This window comes from Carassius carassius, chromosome 42 (assembly GCF_963082965.1).
Source record: "Carassius carassius chromosome 42, fCarCar2.1, whole genome shotgun sequence".
Taxonomy (NCBI): Eukaryota; Metazoa; Chordata; class Actinopteri; order Cypriniformes; family Cyprinidae; genus Carassius; species Carassius carassius.
In genome coordinates, this window is record NC_081796.1 from 20,338,345 (window position 1) to 20,358,331 (window position 19,987).

A 19,987-nucleotide genomic window follows, 5' to 3' on the forward strand; every position below is an offset into this window, starting at 1 on the left:
AAAGCTATTTTATTTTATTTATAATATATATAAAATATATATATATTATTAACAGTGGAAAAAAAAATTTAAGTAGTAGTAGTTTTTGATGTACTCTCACTAATTTATGCATATTTTAATAAAAACAAACATTTTACTACTGTAATTTAATAATGTATTAGAATAATGACAATCTGATAAGAATAAAGACCTCAAAATAGGTCTAGTAAATGCTAGTAAAATGTCAAACTATTTAATAAGACAAAAAATAATCCTTATTTCTTTATGCAAAATATAATCCTTATTTCTCATGCAAAATATTATTTATCATTTTTATTTTAAGTTTAAATATGCCCTGGACATCGACAGTAATTTTGACATGCATGCTTACAGTAGTGTGTTTACGGCCATGCAAAGTGTGTTTGTTAAGGGATTTGATGCGTTAATATTTGTGTTAATGATTAACATTTATGACACTTTTGTGTTTATTGATTTCCAGTATAAGACCTGTAAAGATGGGAGTGTTTTGGGTGTGACGGTGACACGGATCGCACTTCTTACACATTGCCAGGCCCTAACACAGTCTTGTGGATACACAGAGGGTGAGTCCAACACACACACACACACAGAGTCCATTGTCCTTTAATCTCCCTTCTCAGACAATAATGTAATAAATCTGTCTTCTCTTTGTCTTTCAGCTGAAATCATAGTGAATGTATTGGATTTTAAAAAGGATGTGGGTTTGTGGCACGGCATTCTAACTGTAAGTCATGCTTCTGAAAATAATTATGTGAACATAAGATCATATGCGTCACATTCAGGGTGTTAATATGTCACTTCCTGTTTCCTTAGAGTGTCATGAACATGATGCATGTAATCAGCATCCCGTACTCGCTGATGAAGGTCAACCCTCTGTCCTGGATCCAGAAAGTGTGTCAATACAAAGGTCTGTCCATCAGTCACTAGATGTCATGGAACTAAATGATATACAGAAAATATGTATCAAAATATATATCACAAAATGTAATAATAACAAATAATACAGTATTTTCAACTTGATGTGCAGAAATTCATGTATACTGTATTTTTCGGACTATAAGTCGCACCTGAGCATAAGTCGCATCAGTCCAAAAATACGTCGTGATGAGGAAAAAAACATACATAAGTCGCACTGGACTATAAGTTGCATTTATTTAGAACCAAGAACCAAGAGAAAACATTACCGTCTCCAGCCGCGAGAGGGCGCTCTATGTTTTCAGTGTAGACTACTACAGGAGCAATGAGCGCCCTCTCGCGGCTGGAGACGGTAATGTTTTCTCTTGGTTCATTTCTCTCGGTTCATGTCAAATTAATTTTGATAAATAAGTCGCACCTGACTATAAGTCGCAGGACCAGCCAAACTATGAAAAAAGTGCGACTTATAGTCCGGAAAATACGGTACATTGTTTTGTTTTGAAATAAACTTTAAATAAATATTTTTTGTGCCAAAAGACTTTGAGTCTTTCTGTTCAGTTTTCATGAAACATAAACAGGACACATTTCTGTATAAATCATTTAAAAATCCTCATGGGACCCCTTACATCATGACAGCTTCATGAAGGATTTACTCAGAAATTTGCAAAATGTTTCATGAAATCGTTATTTGTAAGCGACAGTGTCATTTGATATTGTTTTTGTATGTGTCCATTTCTGGTTGTGTGTGTTTGTGTGTAGCTAAAGTAGCTTGTGTCAAGTCCAGGGATATGCACTGGGCTCTGGTCGCTCACCGAGATCAGAGAGACGTCAACCTGAGCTCCCTGCGCATGCTGGTGGTGGCCGACGGATCCAACCCATGTGAGTTCAGCTAGTGTTTTAACTCTTCCTTTCCCTTCCATCTTCCCCTTTTCTCTCACACCTATGTTTCTTCAAATATTCCTCTGACAGGAAACAAGCAGATGGTTAAGCAGCTCTTTACACACCCAGCAACCCTGCAAACAAGCTAAAACCATCATTCATAAGTGTGTAATATAAATGCATACACTCAGATATGGCCTCTGGGATTATACTGGGATGAGTAGGATAGATGATGCCCAGAAGCTATTTCCTTATGTATGCAGATACATAATACACAAATGGACACACTGAAGGACAAAACATTCCTTCTGCCGCCTGTTTCCTTCAAATGCCAATGTAAATGGCAGTAAGATACAGTGAATGTATTTCTGATGGAATATTCTGGGTCATATGAGGGGAAACAGGATTTTTCTTGGTCTTTTGAGATGAAGAGATTAATGTGCTGTGTAGCTGAACATTTATAATGCAAGGATCTCTTTTTAGTCCAAGATCATTAGGGTGAAACTCAATTTTCAATCCAAAAAAAAAGAAAAGGAAAAGGTTTAGAAGACATTTTTAGGGAAGAAAAATTTTGAAAATATATGTAGTTTTGAAGAAAATATATAATGTTTTATTTGTCAGTAGCTTACTGAAAAATCTCATTACTGCAATGCATAAAAAAATAATATAATAATAATATAAAAAAATATCATTTTAATCATTTAAATTAAAGCTTATAGTAGTATTTGTTGAATTTAGCATTGCTTAAATATTACTGTAATTGCAATGAAAATTGTAATTTCTTGAATTTATGTATTTATAACAATAATGATAGTTATAAATAAAATAGTTTTTAATTTAATAAAATCAACATCACAATGCAGCACATTTAATTGTCATATAAATAGGCTGGATTTTCTTTATGGTTTTATAATTTCTGATTTTTCTTTAGTTTTTAGAGTGAAATATGACAGAGCATGAATACTCATATATATATATATATATATATATATATATATATATATATATACACTCTCAAATGTATTCTGTTATTTGGCATATCATGATGGACTAAAGTTTGAACAATCACAACAGGAGTAATTTACATATAGAAATCTTAAAGGTACAGTTGTAAAAACAGTCTTCAAAATTCTAATGCTGGTCATGAAAACTCTTTGGTGCAAGAAAGCTTAAACTTAAAAAAAAAATAAAAAAATTAAATTAAATGCTACAAAACTATACAATATGGCCTTTTAAAACTGGATTTCTTTTTTTTTTTGCTAACTGTCGCTTTAAGAGCTGTGTTCCCATTGTACCCTACAGTGTTAGAATGCATCTAAATGTGAGAACTGTTTTAAATGTCATATAAGACAGGCGAAACATATCACATAATCTCTCATTTTCTGCAGGGTCCATCTCATCGTGTGACGCGTTCCTCAATGTCTTCCAGAGTAAAGGTCTGCGGCCAGAGGTCATCTGTCCATGTGCCAGCTCAGCTGAAGCCCTTACCGTGGCCATCAGGAGGTGGGAGGAGTGCTGACACATTGACCATTCATTCACCCCGAAACTTCAGCTCATATTCATAAACTCTCACTTTTCCTTTCAGAACATGTAGATCTTTCTGTGCCTCTTTTACAAGTTTCATAACAACCCCCATCCTCCCCCAAAAAATGACAGAAATATGGATACAGACCATTTTTCTGTTGGTCAGACACACAGATTGAAGTTGATGGTTCATCGAGAGAGCTTTACCGAAGTCTGTGTATGACTTTGATGCATTTTTCCAAATCCATTTACAAGAAAGTAATGTTTTTTTAGGCTGCCTCCATAATTACAGCCCTGAATAGTCCTGATCTCTGCTTTGTGACCGAATCAAACTTGTGACAGAACTCAGAGCATATGGTTTTCATTCCACAGGATTAAGTCCATTGCTGGACGTTTTTACAGACCTTCTCTCTCTCACAACAAATTTGAGGATGAGAACAGCTTGTATGAGTTTGAACAGAAAAGAAATTAATTGAAAGCTAATAAAAGAGCCCGGTGTCATAGATGAAATCATCACTCTCTAGTGAATTCAGGGGGGAAAAGTTGATTCAAAGGCGACTGATGATATGTAATTCTGCTGTTTCTGTCATAAAAGAAGTGGTGTCATCGTCATTGGTGGATTTACCATGCAAACTAAACGTAACCTCATTTTTTTACCCTTCACACACATTTGCTTTGGCCTATGTGGTTCACAGAAAATGTCTCGCTCTGGTATTAATTTCCTTCCTCGTTAGTTCATTTTTTGCACTTCTGCTCTGTTCCAAAACTTAATTAACTGCCTATTTAAACAGCATGTTAGAAATAAACATTATGCCACCTTTTAAGATACCTAATTTTTAGAAAGAATTTTTTTTTTTTACATTGTGCAATCACCCAGTATGCTGTGCAGGAATGATCAACTATAAATCTACTTTAATTATATACTGCTAAATATAAAAATATAAAATGGTCAGTCAAATGCTGTTGGAACCAACTGCCTGTTTCACATCAGTTTCTTGTAATCTTCCTTAAAAGGCAGCTCCCTATGCAGTGTGCACACTAGTTTTGGAACACAGCTATTATTTCCAGCATACTTCATCGGCACACCCTGTTTTATGTATTTTGCTCAAATGAAGCCTGCTGTACCTTGCCAGACATCTCTGTTAGCTTAAATATGTGTCTTTTAGAGGACACTATGTGTGGGTGGGGCTTAGTGCTGTCCATCAGAACTAGTTGAACCAATCAGCAACTTCTTCATCAGAACTAGTTGAACCAATCAGCTTTGTATTCAGGTTTACATAACATTAGAGTCACTGTTAAATAATAATTTAATATATTGCACTAATCTGGCATTTTATTTCACATTTCAGGCCTACGGATGACAGTAACCAGCCACCAGGTCGAGGAGTGCTCTCTATGCAGGGTCTGAGCTACGGTGTCATCAGAGTGGACTCAGAGGAGCGTCTCTCTGTACTCACCGTACAGGATGTGGGCACCGTGATGCCAGGAGGTGCACATATGTACATGCATGAGTGGTTCTGAGAAAGTCTAAAATGTGGCTTTGCACATACTCTTGTAGATTTAATGTTAAAACCATCAAAGGAGAGCATTGTGTCATGTGTACGCCTCTCTCTGCGTGCTGTATTTATTGCTTCATAAAGTGCGTAATGTGTTTATTGATGTTGTATATGTGCAGCTCTGATGTGTGTGGTCAAACCAGAGGGAGTTCCTCAGCTGTGCCGAACAGATGAGATCGGAGAGCTGTGTGTGTGTTCCATTGCCACGGGAATGTCATATTATGGGCTCTCTGGCATGACAAAAAACACCTTTGAGGTTTGTGTCCTATCAGAGCAAGATCGATTTGGCTGTAGTTAGGTGGATTCTCCTACCCAGAATCCCCAGACCTCTGCTCGAACAGATGCTAAAGTGCTCTGATCAAAGTCTTTTCCTTGGCTTGTTTGTTAAATTGCTCTGAGATAATAAAAATGGCATTTTCTCAAGGTCAGTTCGCACAGAGTCTGTTATCTGAAGGCTGTTTTCACCTAAAGTAAAAAAAAAAAGTAAAACAGGTGATTGTGAGATTAAGTTTAAGAAATTAATAAAAAATGAAATCACAAATGTGAGATATAAAGTCATACTATGAGATATGAATCCCTGATTGTAAGATAGCGAGTTGCATTTGTGGGATAAAATTTCACAATTATGAGAAACAGTTGCAATTGTTTATTTCAATGAGAAACAAAGTCGCAATTTTGAGATATTAAGTTGCAATTGCAACCTGTGAGATATGAAAAAGCAATTTTGTGATAAAACACCAGAATCGTGAGATATAAAGTTACATTTGTGGCAATTACTGTACAAGAAACAAAGTTGCAGTTGTAAGAGATTAAGTTGCAAATGTCACAGTTGTCAGATATGAATTTGCAGTTGTAAGATAAAATGTCGCAACTGTGCGAAGTACTTTTTCCTCACAAAGGTGAAAATAGACTGTCATAAATATGACTACATGACACACAAGTATTCAAGCAAAAATATTTTTTATGTGACTAAGACGAGACGTTGACGAGCTAAAACTAATATCTGATGATAAAAACTATGACGAAATTTATGCCGCGTCTTTGTTAACATGACAAGACGGGACTATAATGTTATTTGAGGACTACCGGACATTCAAAATGTGAACACCTGTCAAAATGAACACTGGTGAAAATCGGTTGTGCTACTTTAATTCTAGAAGTTTAATATGAATTTAAAATCCCCTTTTTTAACCAATCAGTGAACATTTCACCGTAATGTACAGTGGATGAGAAGAAACCCCATAGCCAAGATTCTAGAGATGATTTCCACATTTTTATACAGTTTTAAATTTACAAATGGATAGTTATATAAAAAATGTTGGCTTTTGTTTTGGAATCAGGTTTTCCCCATGAGCAGTTCTGGGGCTCCTATCAGCGAGTACCCCTTCACTCGGACAGGGCTGCTGGGCTTCATAGGCCCAGGTGGGCTGGTGTTTGTCTCTGGAAAGATGGACGGGCTGATGGTGGTGAGCGGACGGAGACACAACGCTGACGATATCGTCGCAACAGCGCTGGCAGTAGAGCCCATGAAGTTTGTGTACAGGGGCAGGTGAGTACACAACAAAAACAACCAAACAAACATAGCGTATTCTTCTTCGAGAGGTGATATATATAGCACTTGAGCTTATTTGCTGTGGACATGCAGAGTGCAAATTAAATGGATTCAGCACCTGCTGAGGCGGCAGGAGTGAGAGCGTGTGTCCTGTGTGTTGTGTTGTGTTGTGAGTTGTTCTGTTTTAGTTGCTTCTGTGAAATGACCTCAGGTTTTGTTTATCAGTTTTCTTACACCTTTACACACTAGACTCCAAGGCAACAATTTCTCTTTTTTTGTTTAGTTTAAATTGAAGTACTAAAGTAACTAAAACTAAACAAATTCTAATAAAAAATAAAAATCGAATGCAAAAACAATAATAATCAATCAGTGATACTAAAATAGCACTGTAGCACATTTTCATTTGTTTGAACGATTCCACAAAATAATTGACTTTAAATATTGCTTCAAATATATGCAATAAATGTAATTATTATAATTAATTATAATATTAGTGTTACAGTGTTATGAATGACTTTTTTTGCAATCTTGTTAATCTTTAAAAACGTATTCTTTTTTTGTAAATTGTTTGTTGATTATTGTAATACTAAATGTAATTATGTAATTAGTAACAGTTGTTTAATTTGTATAATTATTATTGTTAATTTAAATATTTATAATAATAATGCTTAATGAATTTATATTCTGTTTACCAACGTAAGCATGTCATGGTTTGAGATGTTTAATGGGTTGGTCCAGAGCTGGATTTTTGAGGGTCTAAATCTCTATTCGGTATCTCTATCTTCAGGATAGCGGTATTTTCTGTGACGGTCCTGCATGACGAGAGAATTGTGGTTGTAGCTGAACAGCGGCCGGACTCCACAGAAGAGGACAGCTTCCAGTGGATGAGTCGTGTGCTGCAGGTATTTGTCCTTTTTATACCTACCCTTGCTTATCGATTCGGGCAGTGGCGACTCGCTATTCCCATCCAGTCTGATGGGAGTCACCTTAATCGCTGCATAACCCCAGTCACCATCCAAACTTTCTGTCAGCACTTTACAAGTCTTTACCGGCATGCACAGGCTGGCCTTCATTTCCACCCAGATGGTTTCATTCCACTCTTTTGTTGTGGGTCATTAATCTTGCAAATATAGTATTTTTTCCTTCCACTTCCTGAATTCCAGTTTGGTATTTTGGTAAAGGTCAGTTGCTGCATCTGTTCTCAGCTGGCAGCCTCTTCTCAGCTCCTTACAAACTCTGTTTTTAAACCTCACCTGACAATCCAATACATCTCTTTCTGCAGGCGATAGACAGTATCCACAATGTCGGGGTGTTTTGTTTGGCTTTGGTGCCCGCTAACACCCTTCCCAAGACTCCTCTGGGAGGGATCCACCTGTCGGAGACCAAGCAGCTGTTTTTGGAAGGCTCCCTACATCCCTGTAACGTCCTAATGTGCCCTCACACCTGCGTCACCAACCTGCCCAAACCCAGACAGAAACAGCCAGGTCTGTCTGCAGCAAGGTCACCTCAGATGTCGTACAAAATTAGAACCATCCAAAATGCTGTATGCGTGGTGTTGTCTGTTTGGTTGTGATGATCTTCCTGTGCTCGCTCCTGCAGAGATTGGACCTGCCTCTGTGATGGTAGGAAACCTGGTCTCAGGGAAGAGGATTGCTCAGGCCAGCGGCAGAGATCTGGGGCAGATCGAAGACAATGATCAGGCAAGAAAGGTGTGTGTGTGGTAACATGGGGCCTCGATTTTCATTCATCGTTCACTCTCCCTTCCCTCTCATTCATTCCTCACCTCCAGCAAATGGAGTCCCAACCAGCCAAGAATAGACACAAAAATAAGCACATATTTGTGTTTAAAGCCAGTGTTTCAGTACATTTGAATAACTGGTTCTGAGAGATATAATCTGCCTTAGGGTGCTTTATAATGGCTCTCAGAGGAGATGTAGCACCTGGGTCCAAAACTGAGAAAAAGTGTGTGTATATATATATATATATATATGTATGTATGTATGTATGTATGTGTATATATATATATATATATATATATATATATATATATATATATATATATATATATATATATATATATACACACACACACACTGTACATACATAAATACATCATATTACTTTTTTTTTATATAAATCTTACAGTTTGACTTAAATATGTTGCAGTCCCTTATAAAAGTTACCGGCCAACTTATAACACGCATTTGGCACCTGCTGATTGTTCATTTTGGACCCTGTGTGGCATGCAGTAATTGTCCCAACTGGATTTGTGGTAGAGGAACTGATCCCTGACAGCTTGTCAGACCTCTTTCTCTCAGCCAGGATTGTTTCATACCCGACCCCTACAGAGAGCATTCCGGGAAACTGTTAAAACAATATGTCACCGAACCAGAACTTGACAATTTTGTGCTTCTAAAACATGCCTTTTTTGCCACTTTAAAATGTAAAGCACTCCATTAGAATAATGATTGCATGCTGGGCTGTTTGGGAGGGCTGGTTTGGTTACTTTTTGTGCTGTTTTGTGTTGAGTCTTTGGTTTTGCTGTGCTGTCAGTAAACCACCTCAACGCAAATACAATCCATTACGCTGCCCTCTCAGGCTGAAAGATGGCAGCCATTATTCCATCAGCGTCTGCTGTGCACGAAACCGTAACCTTAACACACAGCTGTCGGCCGCACACACAAACCACATACACAAACATGTGCACAGACCCTAAAATACACAGATACACAGTGCCGCAACAGTTGTTAACTGCATGCCTTCCTCATCCTCTCTCTTTTTCTCATTCCTTCACACCCTTCTGACATCGACAAATGTTATCTCCGCCATCTGCGCCACTCAAAGAAACACAGCCATACATGACTATTCCATTTTTACACCCCCAAGCTTGTGTTGTTGTTGTTTTGTGTTGCTTCCATCCATTCATGCCTATGAAAATCGGGCCCATTGAGTGAATGGAAATGGTTTTATTTCATTCTTTTAAGAAGAGGAATGCAATCCGATGTGAGAATAACTCTGGGAGGTGAGGTAACACATGACTGCATTCACTTTCAGCCTTCAGATAACACCAGCGCCACTTGCTAATGACTTTTAACAGGTCTTACTAATTGCAAAAAAACATCTTTTGTGTTTAACAGTTACTCTTTAAATGTCATGTTACTTTTATAATATTGCATTTGGTAAAACAATAAATTAAATCAGGCTTGTTTAACACCAACTTACTTGTATGCAAGCAAATAAAACTAACGGTGTATTAACATAACATAACAACATTAACTGATTCAACTTGTGAATTCTGATATGGCTCTTTTGGGAATATTATATAAGCTCCATTAAATACTTAAATATCTTGGATTTTGTAATAATCATCTCAGACTTCCTTTTTCCACCCATAGTTCCTCTTCCTGTCTGAGGTGTTGCAGTGGAGAGCCCAAACCACCCCAGATCACGTGCTCTTCACCCTCCTCAGCTCAAAGGTATGATGTGTATTTGATATATTATTTTTCTTTTAAATATATATATGTGTGTGTGTGTGTGTGTGTGTGTGTGTATATTTATTGCATTTTTTTAAGTATATTTAATTTTATTAATGAAAACTCCTTGTAATTAAAGAATACCACTAGCATTCTGGGTTAAGAAAGTGTAAGCTAAAGATTAACCTTGTTTTCAAGTGTGGTCCAGTGCTTGGCAAAAATTTCTTCGTTTCTGCACTGTTTCCCCCTTCTAGGGAGCAGGAATTGGTTTCATAAATGATGTTACCCTGGTTTTTTCTAGGGATACATCTTTTAAATATGTGGCCATTTATCATTTCAGTCTATTTTAAACACCACATGCCCTCCATAGAAAAGTTGTGATAACTCATCCTGAACTGAGAACTGAGGAAACTGATACGTTTGTGTATGTGTGTGAACATAGGGAGCAGTCCTGAGCTCACTGACTTGTCTTCAGTTGCATAAGCGGGCAGAGAAGATAGCAGCCATGTTGATGGAGCGAGGCCACCTGCAGGATGGTGATCATGTTGCGCTGGTGTACCCGCCTGGTACGACACCATCAGCTACAAATCTACAACTTTAAATCTGTGATAAGTCCAACTATATTCATACTATTATACTCATTTAAACCAGGGGTCTCAAATTATGTGGCATCGGGTGAACAGAAGAGCAGTTTAGTGCATTGAAGATGTCCCTAAGATTATATTCAGAAAGGACACCAGACACATCACAATCTGGCTTGGATATCATGGTCAGAAATGATTTATTGGGATAGTTCAACCAAAAATTTAAATTGTCATTTACTCACCCTCACGTTGTTCACACTTATATGAGTGTCTTTCTTCTGTTGAACACAAAAGAAGATATTTTGAAGAATGTTGGTAACCAGTTGACGGTAGCCATAGTATTCGTTTTCCATACGATGGAAGTCAATGAGTACTGTCAACTGTTCAACGATCCCTTAAAACACACTTGATACACACTAGACCCATTGAAGTTAAGTTGATAATTTGAGACCACTAAATTAGGATTAAAAATTCAAATCTACTTGTATATGCATTTTTAATTTACAGGTATCGATTTGATTGCTGCCTTTTACGGATGCCTGTATGCCGGCTGTGTACCAATTACAGTGCGACCCCCTCATCCGCAGAACATTGCCACTACCCTGCCCACTGTGAAAATGATTGTGGAAGTGGGTGTTTTCCTCAAATCCTTCCTTATGTAGTTTATGATATGTTAAAAAAATAGCCTAATGTATAAATTTGTGTTCAGGTGAGCCGATCGTCTTGTGTGATGACCTCACAGGTCATTTCCAAGCTTCTGAAGTCAAAGGAAGCGTCTGCCGCTGTGGACGTCAGGGCTTGGCCTCCTGTTCTGGACACAGGTGAGAGTGGGTCAGGTCAGGTGACTTCTTAAAAATGTCTAAATGAGCATTCATTTAATATCTAACATGTTTTCCAGATGATCTGCCAAAGAAGAAGCCCCCTCAGCTCTACAAACCCTCCAATCCAGACACACTGGCTTACTTGGACTTCAGCGTCTCCACTACTGGGATGCTTGCAGGAGTAAAGGTGAATATTAATCGTCCCCTGTTGTGTGTAAAAAGAAACCCCTGCTCTTTATTTCCTCAACACAAAAAAACAGGAAGAAAACGTTTGGAAACTCATCTCACAGACATCAAATCCTCTCAGCTGGTGAGATCAGGTGTCATATGCACAGAGGAACTTTTCTTCTTTTATTGTTTAGAGATAAAAACCAGGTTTAGAGCATGCAGACACTATTATGTCATAGGAGCCACAAGTGTTTGCAGAGACCACCCAGTATTGTGTAGTTCTTCTGTTCTTTTGACTAAGAACTGATCTGTTCAGCCCCATACACTTCTATTTACTAGCATTTCCACATGGCAGCCCACAAAATAACTAGTCAAAATAACAAAATAAATTTTTTATATGGTTTTAGTTTTAGTTTTAGTTTTTTTAATTATATATGTATTTTCATTTGTTATATATTTTTTTGTCTTCTCAGATGTCCCACACAGCCACCAGTGCCTTTTGCCGTTCTATAAAGCTCCAGTGTGAGTTGTATCCCTCTCGTGAGGTTGCCATCTGCCTGGATCCTTACTGTGGCCTCGGCTTTGTCCTCTGGTGCCTCTGCAGGTGAGAGACGCTGCCTCACGCAATCACAATTATTCTAAAAGAGCAGGTTAAAGACCTGGTCACACCAGGTCTGAATTTACAGCATGGAAAAAAACATGTAGAACTAAATTTCAACATGAAACAGTGGATCTTTATGAACTCGTTCGCACGGTGTCTGCAATATTGTTGATTTTTCAGTTTGTAAAAACAAGCAATAATTGTATTTACAGTTAGGATGGGAGTCTGTAGGGCAAGCCACTGCATGAAATAAATGTTAAAATATAATTTTGAATTTAAATAAACTATTTATTCTTAGAATTATATATTTTTGGAGAACCTTTACTTAAGTGCTTTACAGAAAAACAAATACAGTGTAATATAAACAGTAAAAACTAATTCAGAGAATAAAAAAATAAATAAAACATGGAATATTGTATCTTATTAGAGTTTGCACTTTGTTAAAAATCTTTCAACCTGTAAGCCGTCACCCTATACTTTGAACATGCAAAGTTTCTTTTTACAAGACTTAATCATATATACTTTATATACATGACGTTTTAATCACTTACTTATCTTGGCTGTCTAAAGTTATATGCAGTTTTTACCTCTTGTAACTTAAATAAAAGATTTTTGCCCAGAAGAATGAATAGTGCTCTCACAAAACTAAAAGTTCTTTTTTTTCTTTATTATGAGTCAGTTAACTGTAATGATGAGTGTAATTAGAACTGAGGAACAGCTCAAAATGCGGTGATCATTAGCATGCCCCAGATGCTGTCATTTTGAACCTGGACTATTTCTTTCAATTGTTTGGATATGTAACAATTCGTTCATTATTTTATATTTCCCTGTCATTTAGTCGCATCAGTGAAACACTGATGGCTGAATCGCACAAGTATTGAACCAGTTTCTCAATAGACTGCTGCCTTTGAAAAATCTTGGTCTTGTGCTGCGCTCACAAGGGTGTGTGTTTTTCTGCTGTGCTGGGCTTCTCTAGTGTAAAAGTGTGTGCTCAGCTCCTGTTTCGCTTGACTGATGTGTTGTTCTCCCAATGTGTCTTATTTGTCAGGGTGGGTAGGTTCCACTGCTCTTGTGTTGGTAACGTTGTGTTTTCTTTCATCTCTTCCCACTGGGTGAAGTGTGTATTCTGGCCATCAGTCCATCTTGATTCCCCCGTCCGAGCTGGAGGTGAACCCTGCTCTGTGGCTGCTGGCTGTCAGTCAGTTTCGGGTCAGAGACACGTTCTGTTCGTACTCCGTCATGGAGCTTTGCACCAAGGGGTTGGGCCTGCAGACCGAATCTCTCAAGGTACCAGATCCTCTCTAAACTGTCAATCATTCACTTCCTTTTCTTCTTGAGGAAACTCTAAGATTTCATGTTATATTTGCAGTAGTGTCAGAAAGAAGGTGATTGTTGGTGGTCTTGCGTCTGTGTTTAGGAGGTGTGACTGTGTAATTAAGGTCTGTTCTGAGTTAGTGAAGGAAAGGCCGTCCGTGCCTCCTGGCGAGTCTGTCTTGTAAAATTTGTTTTATTTACTCTGATTTAGTCAGTGAGAGTGCCATACTGCAGTCTGGAGCCGAGTACAGTTTATTAACATCACAACAATAAATGAGGAGGAAAAATGTGACATTTTTTGGTATAATGAGGTAGAACTGTGGAAATGTTTTCTTTTACCCAGATTTTGTCATTCCACCTCCCTCAGTTTTTTTTTTTTTTTAAATGAAGCTTAAAGAAAAACATTATAATAAATATATAATGTATAAACTGACCCTATTTACTTTTAGTGCATGTTATTCTAAAGAAAAAAGTTATTATATTCTATAATAATATTGTAATCCCAATAATCGAACTGAACAAGCACTTTCTCTCTGCTGCCGCATGAGCATTTCCTTTTAATTATTGATACACTGTGTTGGTGTAAGCACTCATTTGCTCTCTTTCTCTGTCCTGTCTCTAAGTCCCGTGGACTTGACCTGTCCCGCGTAAGGACCTGTGTGGTTGTAGCTGAGGAAAGGCCCAGGATAGCCCTCACCCAGTCCTTCTCCAAGCTTTTTAAGGACCTGGGCTTGCACCCGCGAGCCGTCAGCACTTCCTTCGGATGTAGAGTGAACCTGGCCATATGCCTGCAGGTTAGTTATGTTTGAGTGCGTGTGTCATCTGTTAATCTGGTGCTGACCAGAAAACACGAGGCAGAGCTTGGGCTGTAAATCCCAATCCCAGCGTTGTTTCTGCAAGCCGACTGCAGCCGGGATTAGTGTTCAGACTTTGCTGAGAGGATTTCACTGTGCCTTTAGTTTACGTTCCGAGTGAGAGTAGCACAGCATTATTGGATATCGTGAGGTTGTAGAGGTAAAATCAGGTCACCACTGAAATAAACATATATGTAGAACACATGTCAAAAATAGTACTTGTCAACTGATATGGGGTTTTCCAAAGCTGCTGTTGAGTAGAAGGACCAGTTGGTGATATAATGCTGGTATATTATTATTTATATATACATACAGTATTGCTGTTTTTACTGTATTTTTGATCAAATCAAAAAAGAGACTTCATTAAAAACATTTTTAAAAAAAAATTACTAGCCCCAAACCTTTAAACGGTAGTGTATAAAATATAATAAATTAAACTATAGTAAGCATTTCATGCTCATTTATTTATTATTTAATTTGCCAAGCATCTATGCATTAAGTGGGATAATGCACATCTGATGGCCATTTTCACAAAATAAACCTTCCTATGGTAACACGACTCTGGGAGAGTTTGTTTTGGAATTAGAGCAGTTATAACTTCCTCCCACCTGCTTTCATGAAGATTTTTTGTTACCAGGCAAAAAGCACCACACCACACAGTCATACTACAGATGTTTCTATGGTTACATACTAGAGATACAGTATGAATTATTTTACACCTAGGAGTCTAATAACCCTTAAATCATAAAATAGTCTAAACAACCTCAAAAGCAAAAATGATAAGCTTTGCGTTCACCTAGGCGAAATGAAAGATATTTGACAATATTATTATATAATATATAATTATAAAACATTATATAATCTATTACAATAATAACAGCTTTGGTGACATCAGCTGCTAGGAAAAATAATTGGAAATTATTATTGTTAAAAAATAAAATGTAAATGTGTACATGTATAACTTTGTGAATATCATATTTACTTATAAGACTGTGTGGGTCAGGAAAAATAATACTGACCAATAATATCTTCAGATCTTCACTTCTTATTTTGACAGTCTGCATATTGTTTTTTGTTCTTTTGTCCCACATGCTTCTCATTTCCTTCTTTTGTATTTCATATTTAATCCCTTTTCTTTGTCATATCCATAAATCTTCACCCTGTATTCCTCTTTCCTCACTCTCTCCCTGTCTCTCATCTGCTCACTGGCTGTTGTAGCCCCACAGACTCGGGAAGCTTGCAGATCAGGTAGGGAAGTCCAAAAGCTCCCGGCTCAATCTGGCACTGGGTGTGGAATGGGGTCCGACTTTCGCTTTTTTTTTTTTACCCCTCGGCTGCTGGGCTCTTGATTCTTGCGGTGTGTGTGGCTTTTGCTAATGTAGTGGAAGTGAATGGCCGGATCCATCCAAATCAGTGTGACTAATTAATCAGACTAATTGCTGACCTAATGGGCTGCTTTCCTGGGCTCAGTTTTGAAAAGGAAAGATGCCCTCGGTTCGATCTTACCTCCGAGCGGTAAGATCCAACCCTCCCCGAGTGAGATTGCAGCTCACCTGGACTTACACCAGGGTTAAGAGTTGAGTGTTATTGTGCAGCTGCAGTCATTAGTAGTGTTCCTGTAGCATAGAGCTCTATAATCACAGCCATTAGGTGGAATCGTGCTTCCCCTCCCTTGTCCGTCACATTGTTTTGCCGTGACATCACAAGCACAAAGGGCTTTGTTCGGAACACGAGTGCCTACACATGAAATATCACAGAATCCAGCACTGTGTGAGTCAGTGATCTGAAATGCATCTCTAAGGGCCGTGTCTTGTGGACAGAGCCGATTGTTGTGCTTCAGACACAGAGAGACCTCTACTGGCCTGTTTTTGATTGGAAACTACATATTAGAGAATGCTGTAGGGATGACTTGTTTTTGTATGCCAAAACCTGGGAACAATCATTTTTAGCACTTCCAATTCCATCGTCCCAAAGTCAATGGATTTTAAAGTGGGTTTTTGGTTAAAGGCCTGAAATTAGGTCACACAAGCACAAAGATATTTTCACACTTTATTCTGTGACATCAGAAGCCTTTTACTTGAAAAAGACAATTGCTAACATGTCGCTAAATTGGAATACCAAGGTTGTCTGGGACATGAAAGGGTTAGTTCACACAAAAATGAAAATTAGCCCATAAATTACTCATCCTCAAGTCTTCCAAGGTGTATATGACTTTCTTCTTTCAGACAAATCCAGTCAGAGTTATTTAAAAGCTTGTCTTTGATCTTTCAAGCTTTTTCATGCCACTCAGCGGGTGTTGCATGCATCAGTCCAAAAGAAGTTAAAAAAATAAAAAGCACCTATCCATAAAAATTAAATAAAAAAGTGTCTCACGCCTTCTGTAGCGAATCGATGCATTTTTGTAAGAAAAATATCCATATTTAAAATGTAATAATCACTTTAATGTAGCTTGCACTCACTGTTGTACATGAAGGCAGTTCCGGGACGGACTGGATTCGTCTGAAAGAAGAAAGTTATATACAGTCGTGGCCAAAAGTCTTGAGAATTACATAAATATTAGTTTTCAAAAAGTTTGCTGCTAAACTGCTTTTAGATCTTTGTTTCAGTTGTTTCTGTGATGTACTGAAATATAATTACAAGCACTTCATACGTTTCAAAGCCTTTTATCGACAATTACATGACATTTATGCAAAGAGTCAGTATTTGCAGTGTTGGCCCTTCTTTTTCAGGACCTCTGCAATTCGACTGGGCATGCTCTCAGTCAACTTCTGGGCCAAATCCTGACTGATAGCAACCATTCTTTCATAATCACTTCTTAGAGTTTGTCAGAATTAGTGGGTTTTTGTTTGTCCACCCGCCTCTTGAGGATTGACCACAAGTTCTCAATGGGATTAAGATCTGGGGAGTTTCCAGGCCATGGACCCAAAATTTCAACATTCTGGTCCCCGAGCCACTTAGTTATCACTTTTGCCTTATGGCACGGTGCTCCATCGTGCTGGAAAATGCATTGTTCTTCACCAAACTGTTGTTGGATTGTTGGAAGAAGTTGCTGTTGGAGGGTGTTTTGGTACCATTCTTTATTCATGGCTGTGTTTTTGGGCAGAATTGTGAGCGAGCCCACTCCCTTGGATGAGAAGCAACCCCACACATGAATGGTGTCAGGATGCTTTACTGTTGGCATGACACAGGACTGATGGTAGCACTCACCTTTTCTTCTCCGGACAAGCCTTTTTCCAGATGCCCCAAACAATCGGAAAGGGGCTTCATCGGAGAATATGACTTTGCCCCAGTCCTCAGCAGTCCATTCACTATACATTCTGCAGAAGATCAATCTGTCCCTGATGTTTTTTTTTTGAGAGAAGTGGCTTCTTTGCTGCCCTTCTTGACACCAGGCCATCTTCCAAAAGTCTTGGCCTCACTGTGCGTGCAGATGCGCTCACACCTGCCTGCTGCCATTCCTGAGCAAGCTCTGCACTGGTGGCACTCCGATCCCACAGCTGAATCCTCTTTAGGAGACGATCCTGGCCCTTGCTGGACTTTCTTGGACGCCCTGAAGCCTTCTTTACAAGAATTGAACCTCTTTCCTTGAAGTTCTTGATGATCCTATAAATTTTTGATTTAGTTGCAATCTTAGTAGCCACAATATCCTTGCCTGTGAAGCCATTTTTATGCAACGCAATGATGGCTGCACGCGTTTCTTTGCAGGTCACCATGGTTAACAATGGAAGTACAATGATTTCAAGCATCACCCTCCTTTTAACATGTCAAGTCTGCCATTCTAACCCAATCAGCCTGACATAATGATCTCCAGCCTTGTGCTCGTCAACATTCTCACCTGAGTTAACAAGACGATTACTGAAATGATCTCAGCAGGTCCTTTAATGACCGCAATGAAATGCAGTGGAAAGTTTTTTTTGGGATTAAGTTAATTTTCATGGCAAAGGACTATGCAATTCATCTGATCACTCTTCATAACATTCTGTAGTATATGCAAATTGCTATTATAAAAACTTAAGCAGCAACTTTTCCAATTTCCAATATTTATGTAATTCTCAAAACTTTTGGCCACGACTGTACACCTAGGATGACTTGAGGGTGAGTAATTTATGTGCTAATTTAAATTTTTGGGTGAGCTAACCCTTTAAACATCTTCACACCAAACAAGTGCTTTAGCAAATGAAAGTGAAATTGCACTCTTGCAAAAAAGAAACTATTACGACCCAGAAAGACTAAACAAGACGTAAGAATCAAAATCAAATGTTTGTTGGTGCCAGAGCTTATTTTCGGCAATAATCCAAAATCCAATGGAAAAATCTTACTCGGTTTTTTATCAAGGGAACCAGGGTGATGTTAACTTCTGTGTTTGTCTATCAAAATACATAATCTCTGTAGTACAATACTCTAGATATTGTTTCGTTCAGATGGAGTTGAGTCTGAGTGCCTCATCATGAACAGTCATCGCAAATTCAGTAATGAACAGTCATGAAAAATAATTGCATTCATTTGATCAAAACGAAGTGTTCATTTGTAGCTTGTACTCAAACGCAGTAGTTGTTTGTATTCTGTCTGTTCATTTCTCAGTTGTATTGTTCCATAAAGGCCATTTCACATTACTCATGTCGTCGGTCCTCAAATGCAGCAAACTCTAAGGAGCGATGCACAGTTCAAACGCTGTAACGTGACATGCTCAGACTCAGACAGGCGGTCTTGTTTGCTGCTGACCTTGCAAAGCATCACCAATGATTACTGGACAGTTCATCCTGACATAAGGAAAAATCCGAATGGAAGAGTTTGACCCTTCATATCAAGCTGTACGATGTATTGTCAAAGCAATATTAAGACATTCTGAAAGTGATTTATGACCAAAAAAAGACATGCATGTAATTAGTTTTGTTTTCTATAAAAAATGATTATTCATAATTATTTCCATGTGATCAATACTAAATTGTTTAAAATTGAACAATTCTCATTTTAGCATTTTATATAACATAAAATATTAGATAAACTCTTCAACGTTGCTGTCAGACCAGCCACATTTTCTCTGTGCATAGTGAACCACAGATGTTTAGAAGTGCTGCGGACAGTTTTAGTGCCATCTAGTGGTTCGAAGACAAACGAAAGATCTGCAATACTGGGGCGCTTTCACCGCAGGCAAACATTCAGATCTTTGAAGGGTCTGTCAGCTTTCATCTGCGGCCGTCTTTTTCTCTGCTTCACAAACTCCCACACATTTGTCATCTCGGCTTCATAAAGGATTCCTATTTTTCGCTCTGCTCTCTAAAACGCCTCTGTTCAAGGCATCATTTATAACCGTGTGCCTTTCATGGTGATGGTTTAAATTTGAAGTTATTTCTATCTCGGTTTGCAGCTTGTCTCGCCTTTTTTTTTTTTTACTCCTTATCTTTTTCAGCATTTTCAGTCTGTGATCATCTCTAGGCTCTGCTACTAACTAGTTAACAGCTAAAGTGCGTTGCCTCCGAGGAAATTGACCAGTTCTACCCCATCCTTAGAGAAATCACTCATAGCTAGTTCTCTGTGCAGTATAAACTGTATTAGTGTGTATCTCCTGCTTAATGGCTTCATGATGTGCGTTTCAGGGGACATCAGGGCCAGACCCGACTACTGTGTACGTGGACATGAGAGCTCTACGACATGACAGGTGAGAGATTTAATAATAGAATTCACTGAGGAATCGAAGTGGAGAAATTTGTTAAATAGCGATAATGGA

General features: G+C 38.2%; 1 protein-coding gene across 9 annotated transcripts in view; it reads left to right on the forward strand.

Moving 5' to 3' along the window:
• The window catches only part of LOC132124133 (disco-interacting protein 2 homolog C-like), a 122,347-nt gene that overhangs the window by 99,617 nt on the left and 2,743 nt on the right, over positions 1 to 19,987 (forward strand). For 3 of the 9 annotated variants that reach the window (XM_059534971.1, XM_059534974.1, XM_059534976.1), the window contains 21 exons: positions 479 to 581; positions 678 to 742; positions 832 to 925; positions 1,693 to 1,812; positions 3,201 to 3,315; positions 4,686 to 4,825; positions 5,012 to 5,148; positions 6,233 to 6,441; positions 7,232 to 7,346; positions 7,727 to 7,928; positions 8,044 to 8,153; positions 9,840 to 9,920; positions 10,360 to 10,483; positions 11,009 to 11,130; positions 11,211 to 11,322; positions 11,400 to 11,509; positions 11,964 to 12,094; positions 13,210 to 13,378; positions 14,029 to 14,199; positions 15,478 to 15,507; positions 19,857 to 19,918. In XM_059534971.1, coding sequence (XP_059390954.1) covers positions 479 to 581; positions 678 to 742; positions 832 to 925; positions 1,693 to 1,812; positions 3,201 to 3,315; positions 4,686 to 4,825; positions 5,012 to 5,148; positions 6,233 to 6,441; positions 7,232 to 7,346; positions 7,727 to 7,928; positions 8,044 to 8,153; positions 9,840 to 9,920; positions 10,360 to 10,483; positions 11,009 to 11,130; positions 11,211 to 11,322; positions 11,400 to 11,509; positions 11,964 to 12,094; positions 13,210 to 13,378; positions 14,029 to 14,199; positions 15,478 to 15,507; positions 19,857 to 19,918 — 2,522 coding nt within the window. The remainder of the gene's footprint in view (positions 1 to 478; positions 582 to 677; positions 743 to 831; positions 926 to 1,692; positions 1,813 to 3,200; positions 3,316 to 4,685; positions 4,826 to 5,011; positions 5,149 to 6,232; positions 6,442 to 7,231; positions 7,347 to 7,726; positions 7,929 to 8,043; positions 8,154 to 9,839; positions 9,921 to 10,359; positions 10,484 to 11,008; positions 11,131 to 11,210; positions 11,323 to 11,399; positions 11,510 to 11,963; positions 12,095 to 13,209; positions 13,379 to 14,028; positions 14,200 to 15,477; positions 15,508 to 19,856; positions 19,919 to 19,987) is intronic. The other 6 variants (XM_059534972.1, XM_059534978.1, XM_059534973.1 and 3 more) reach the window with 3 other exon arrangements.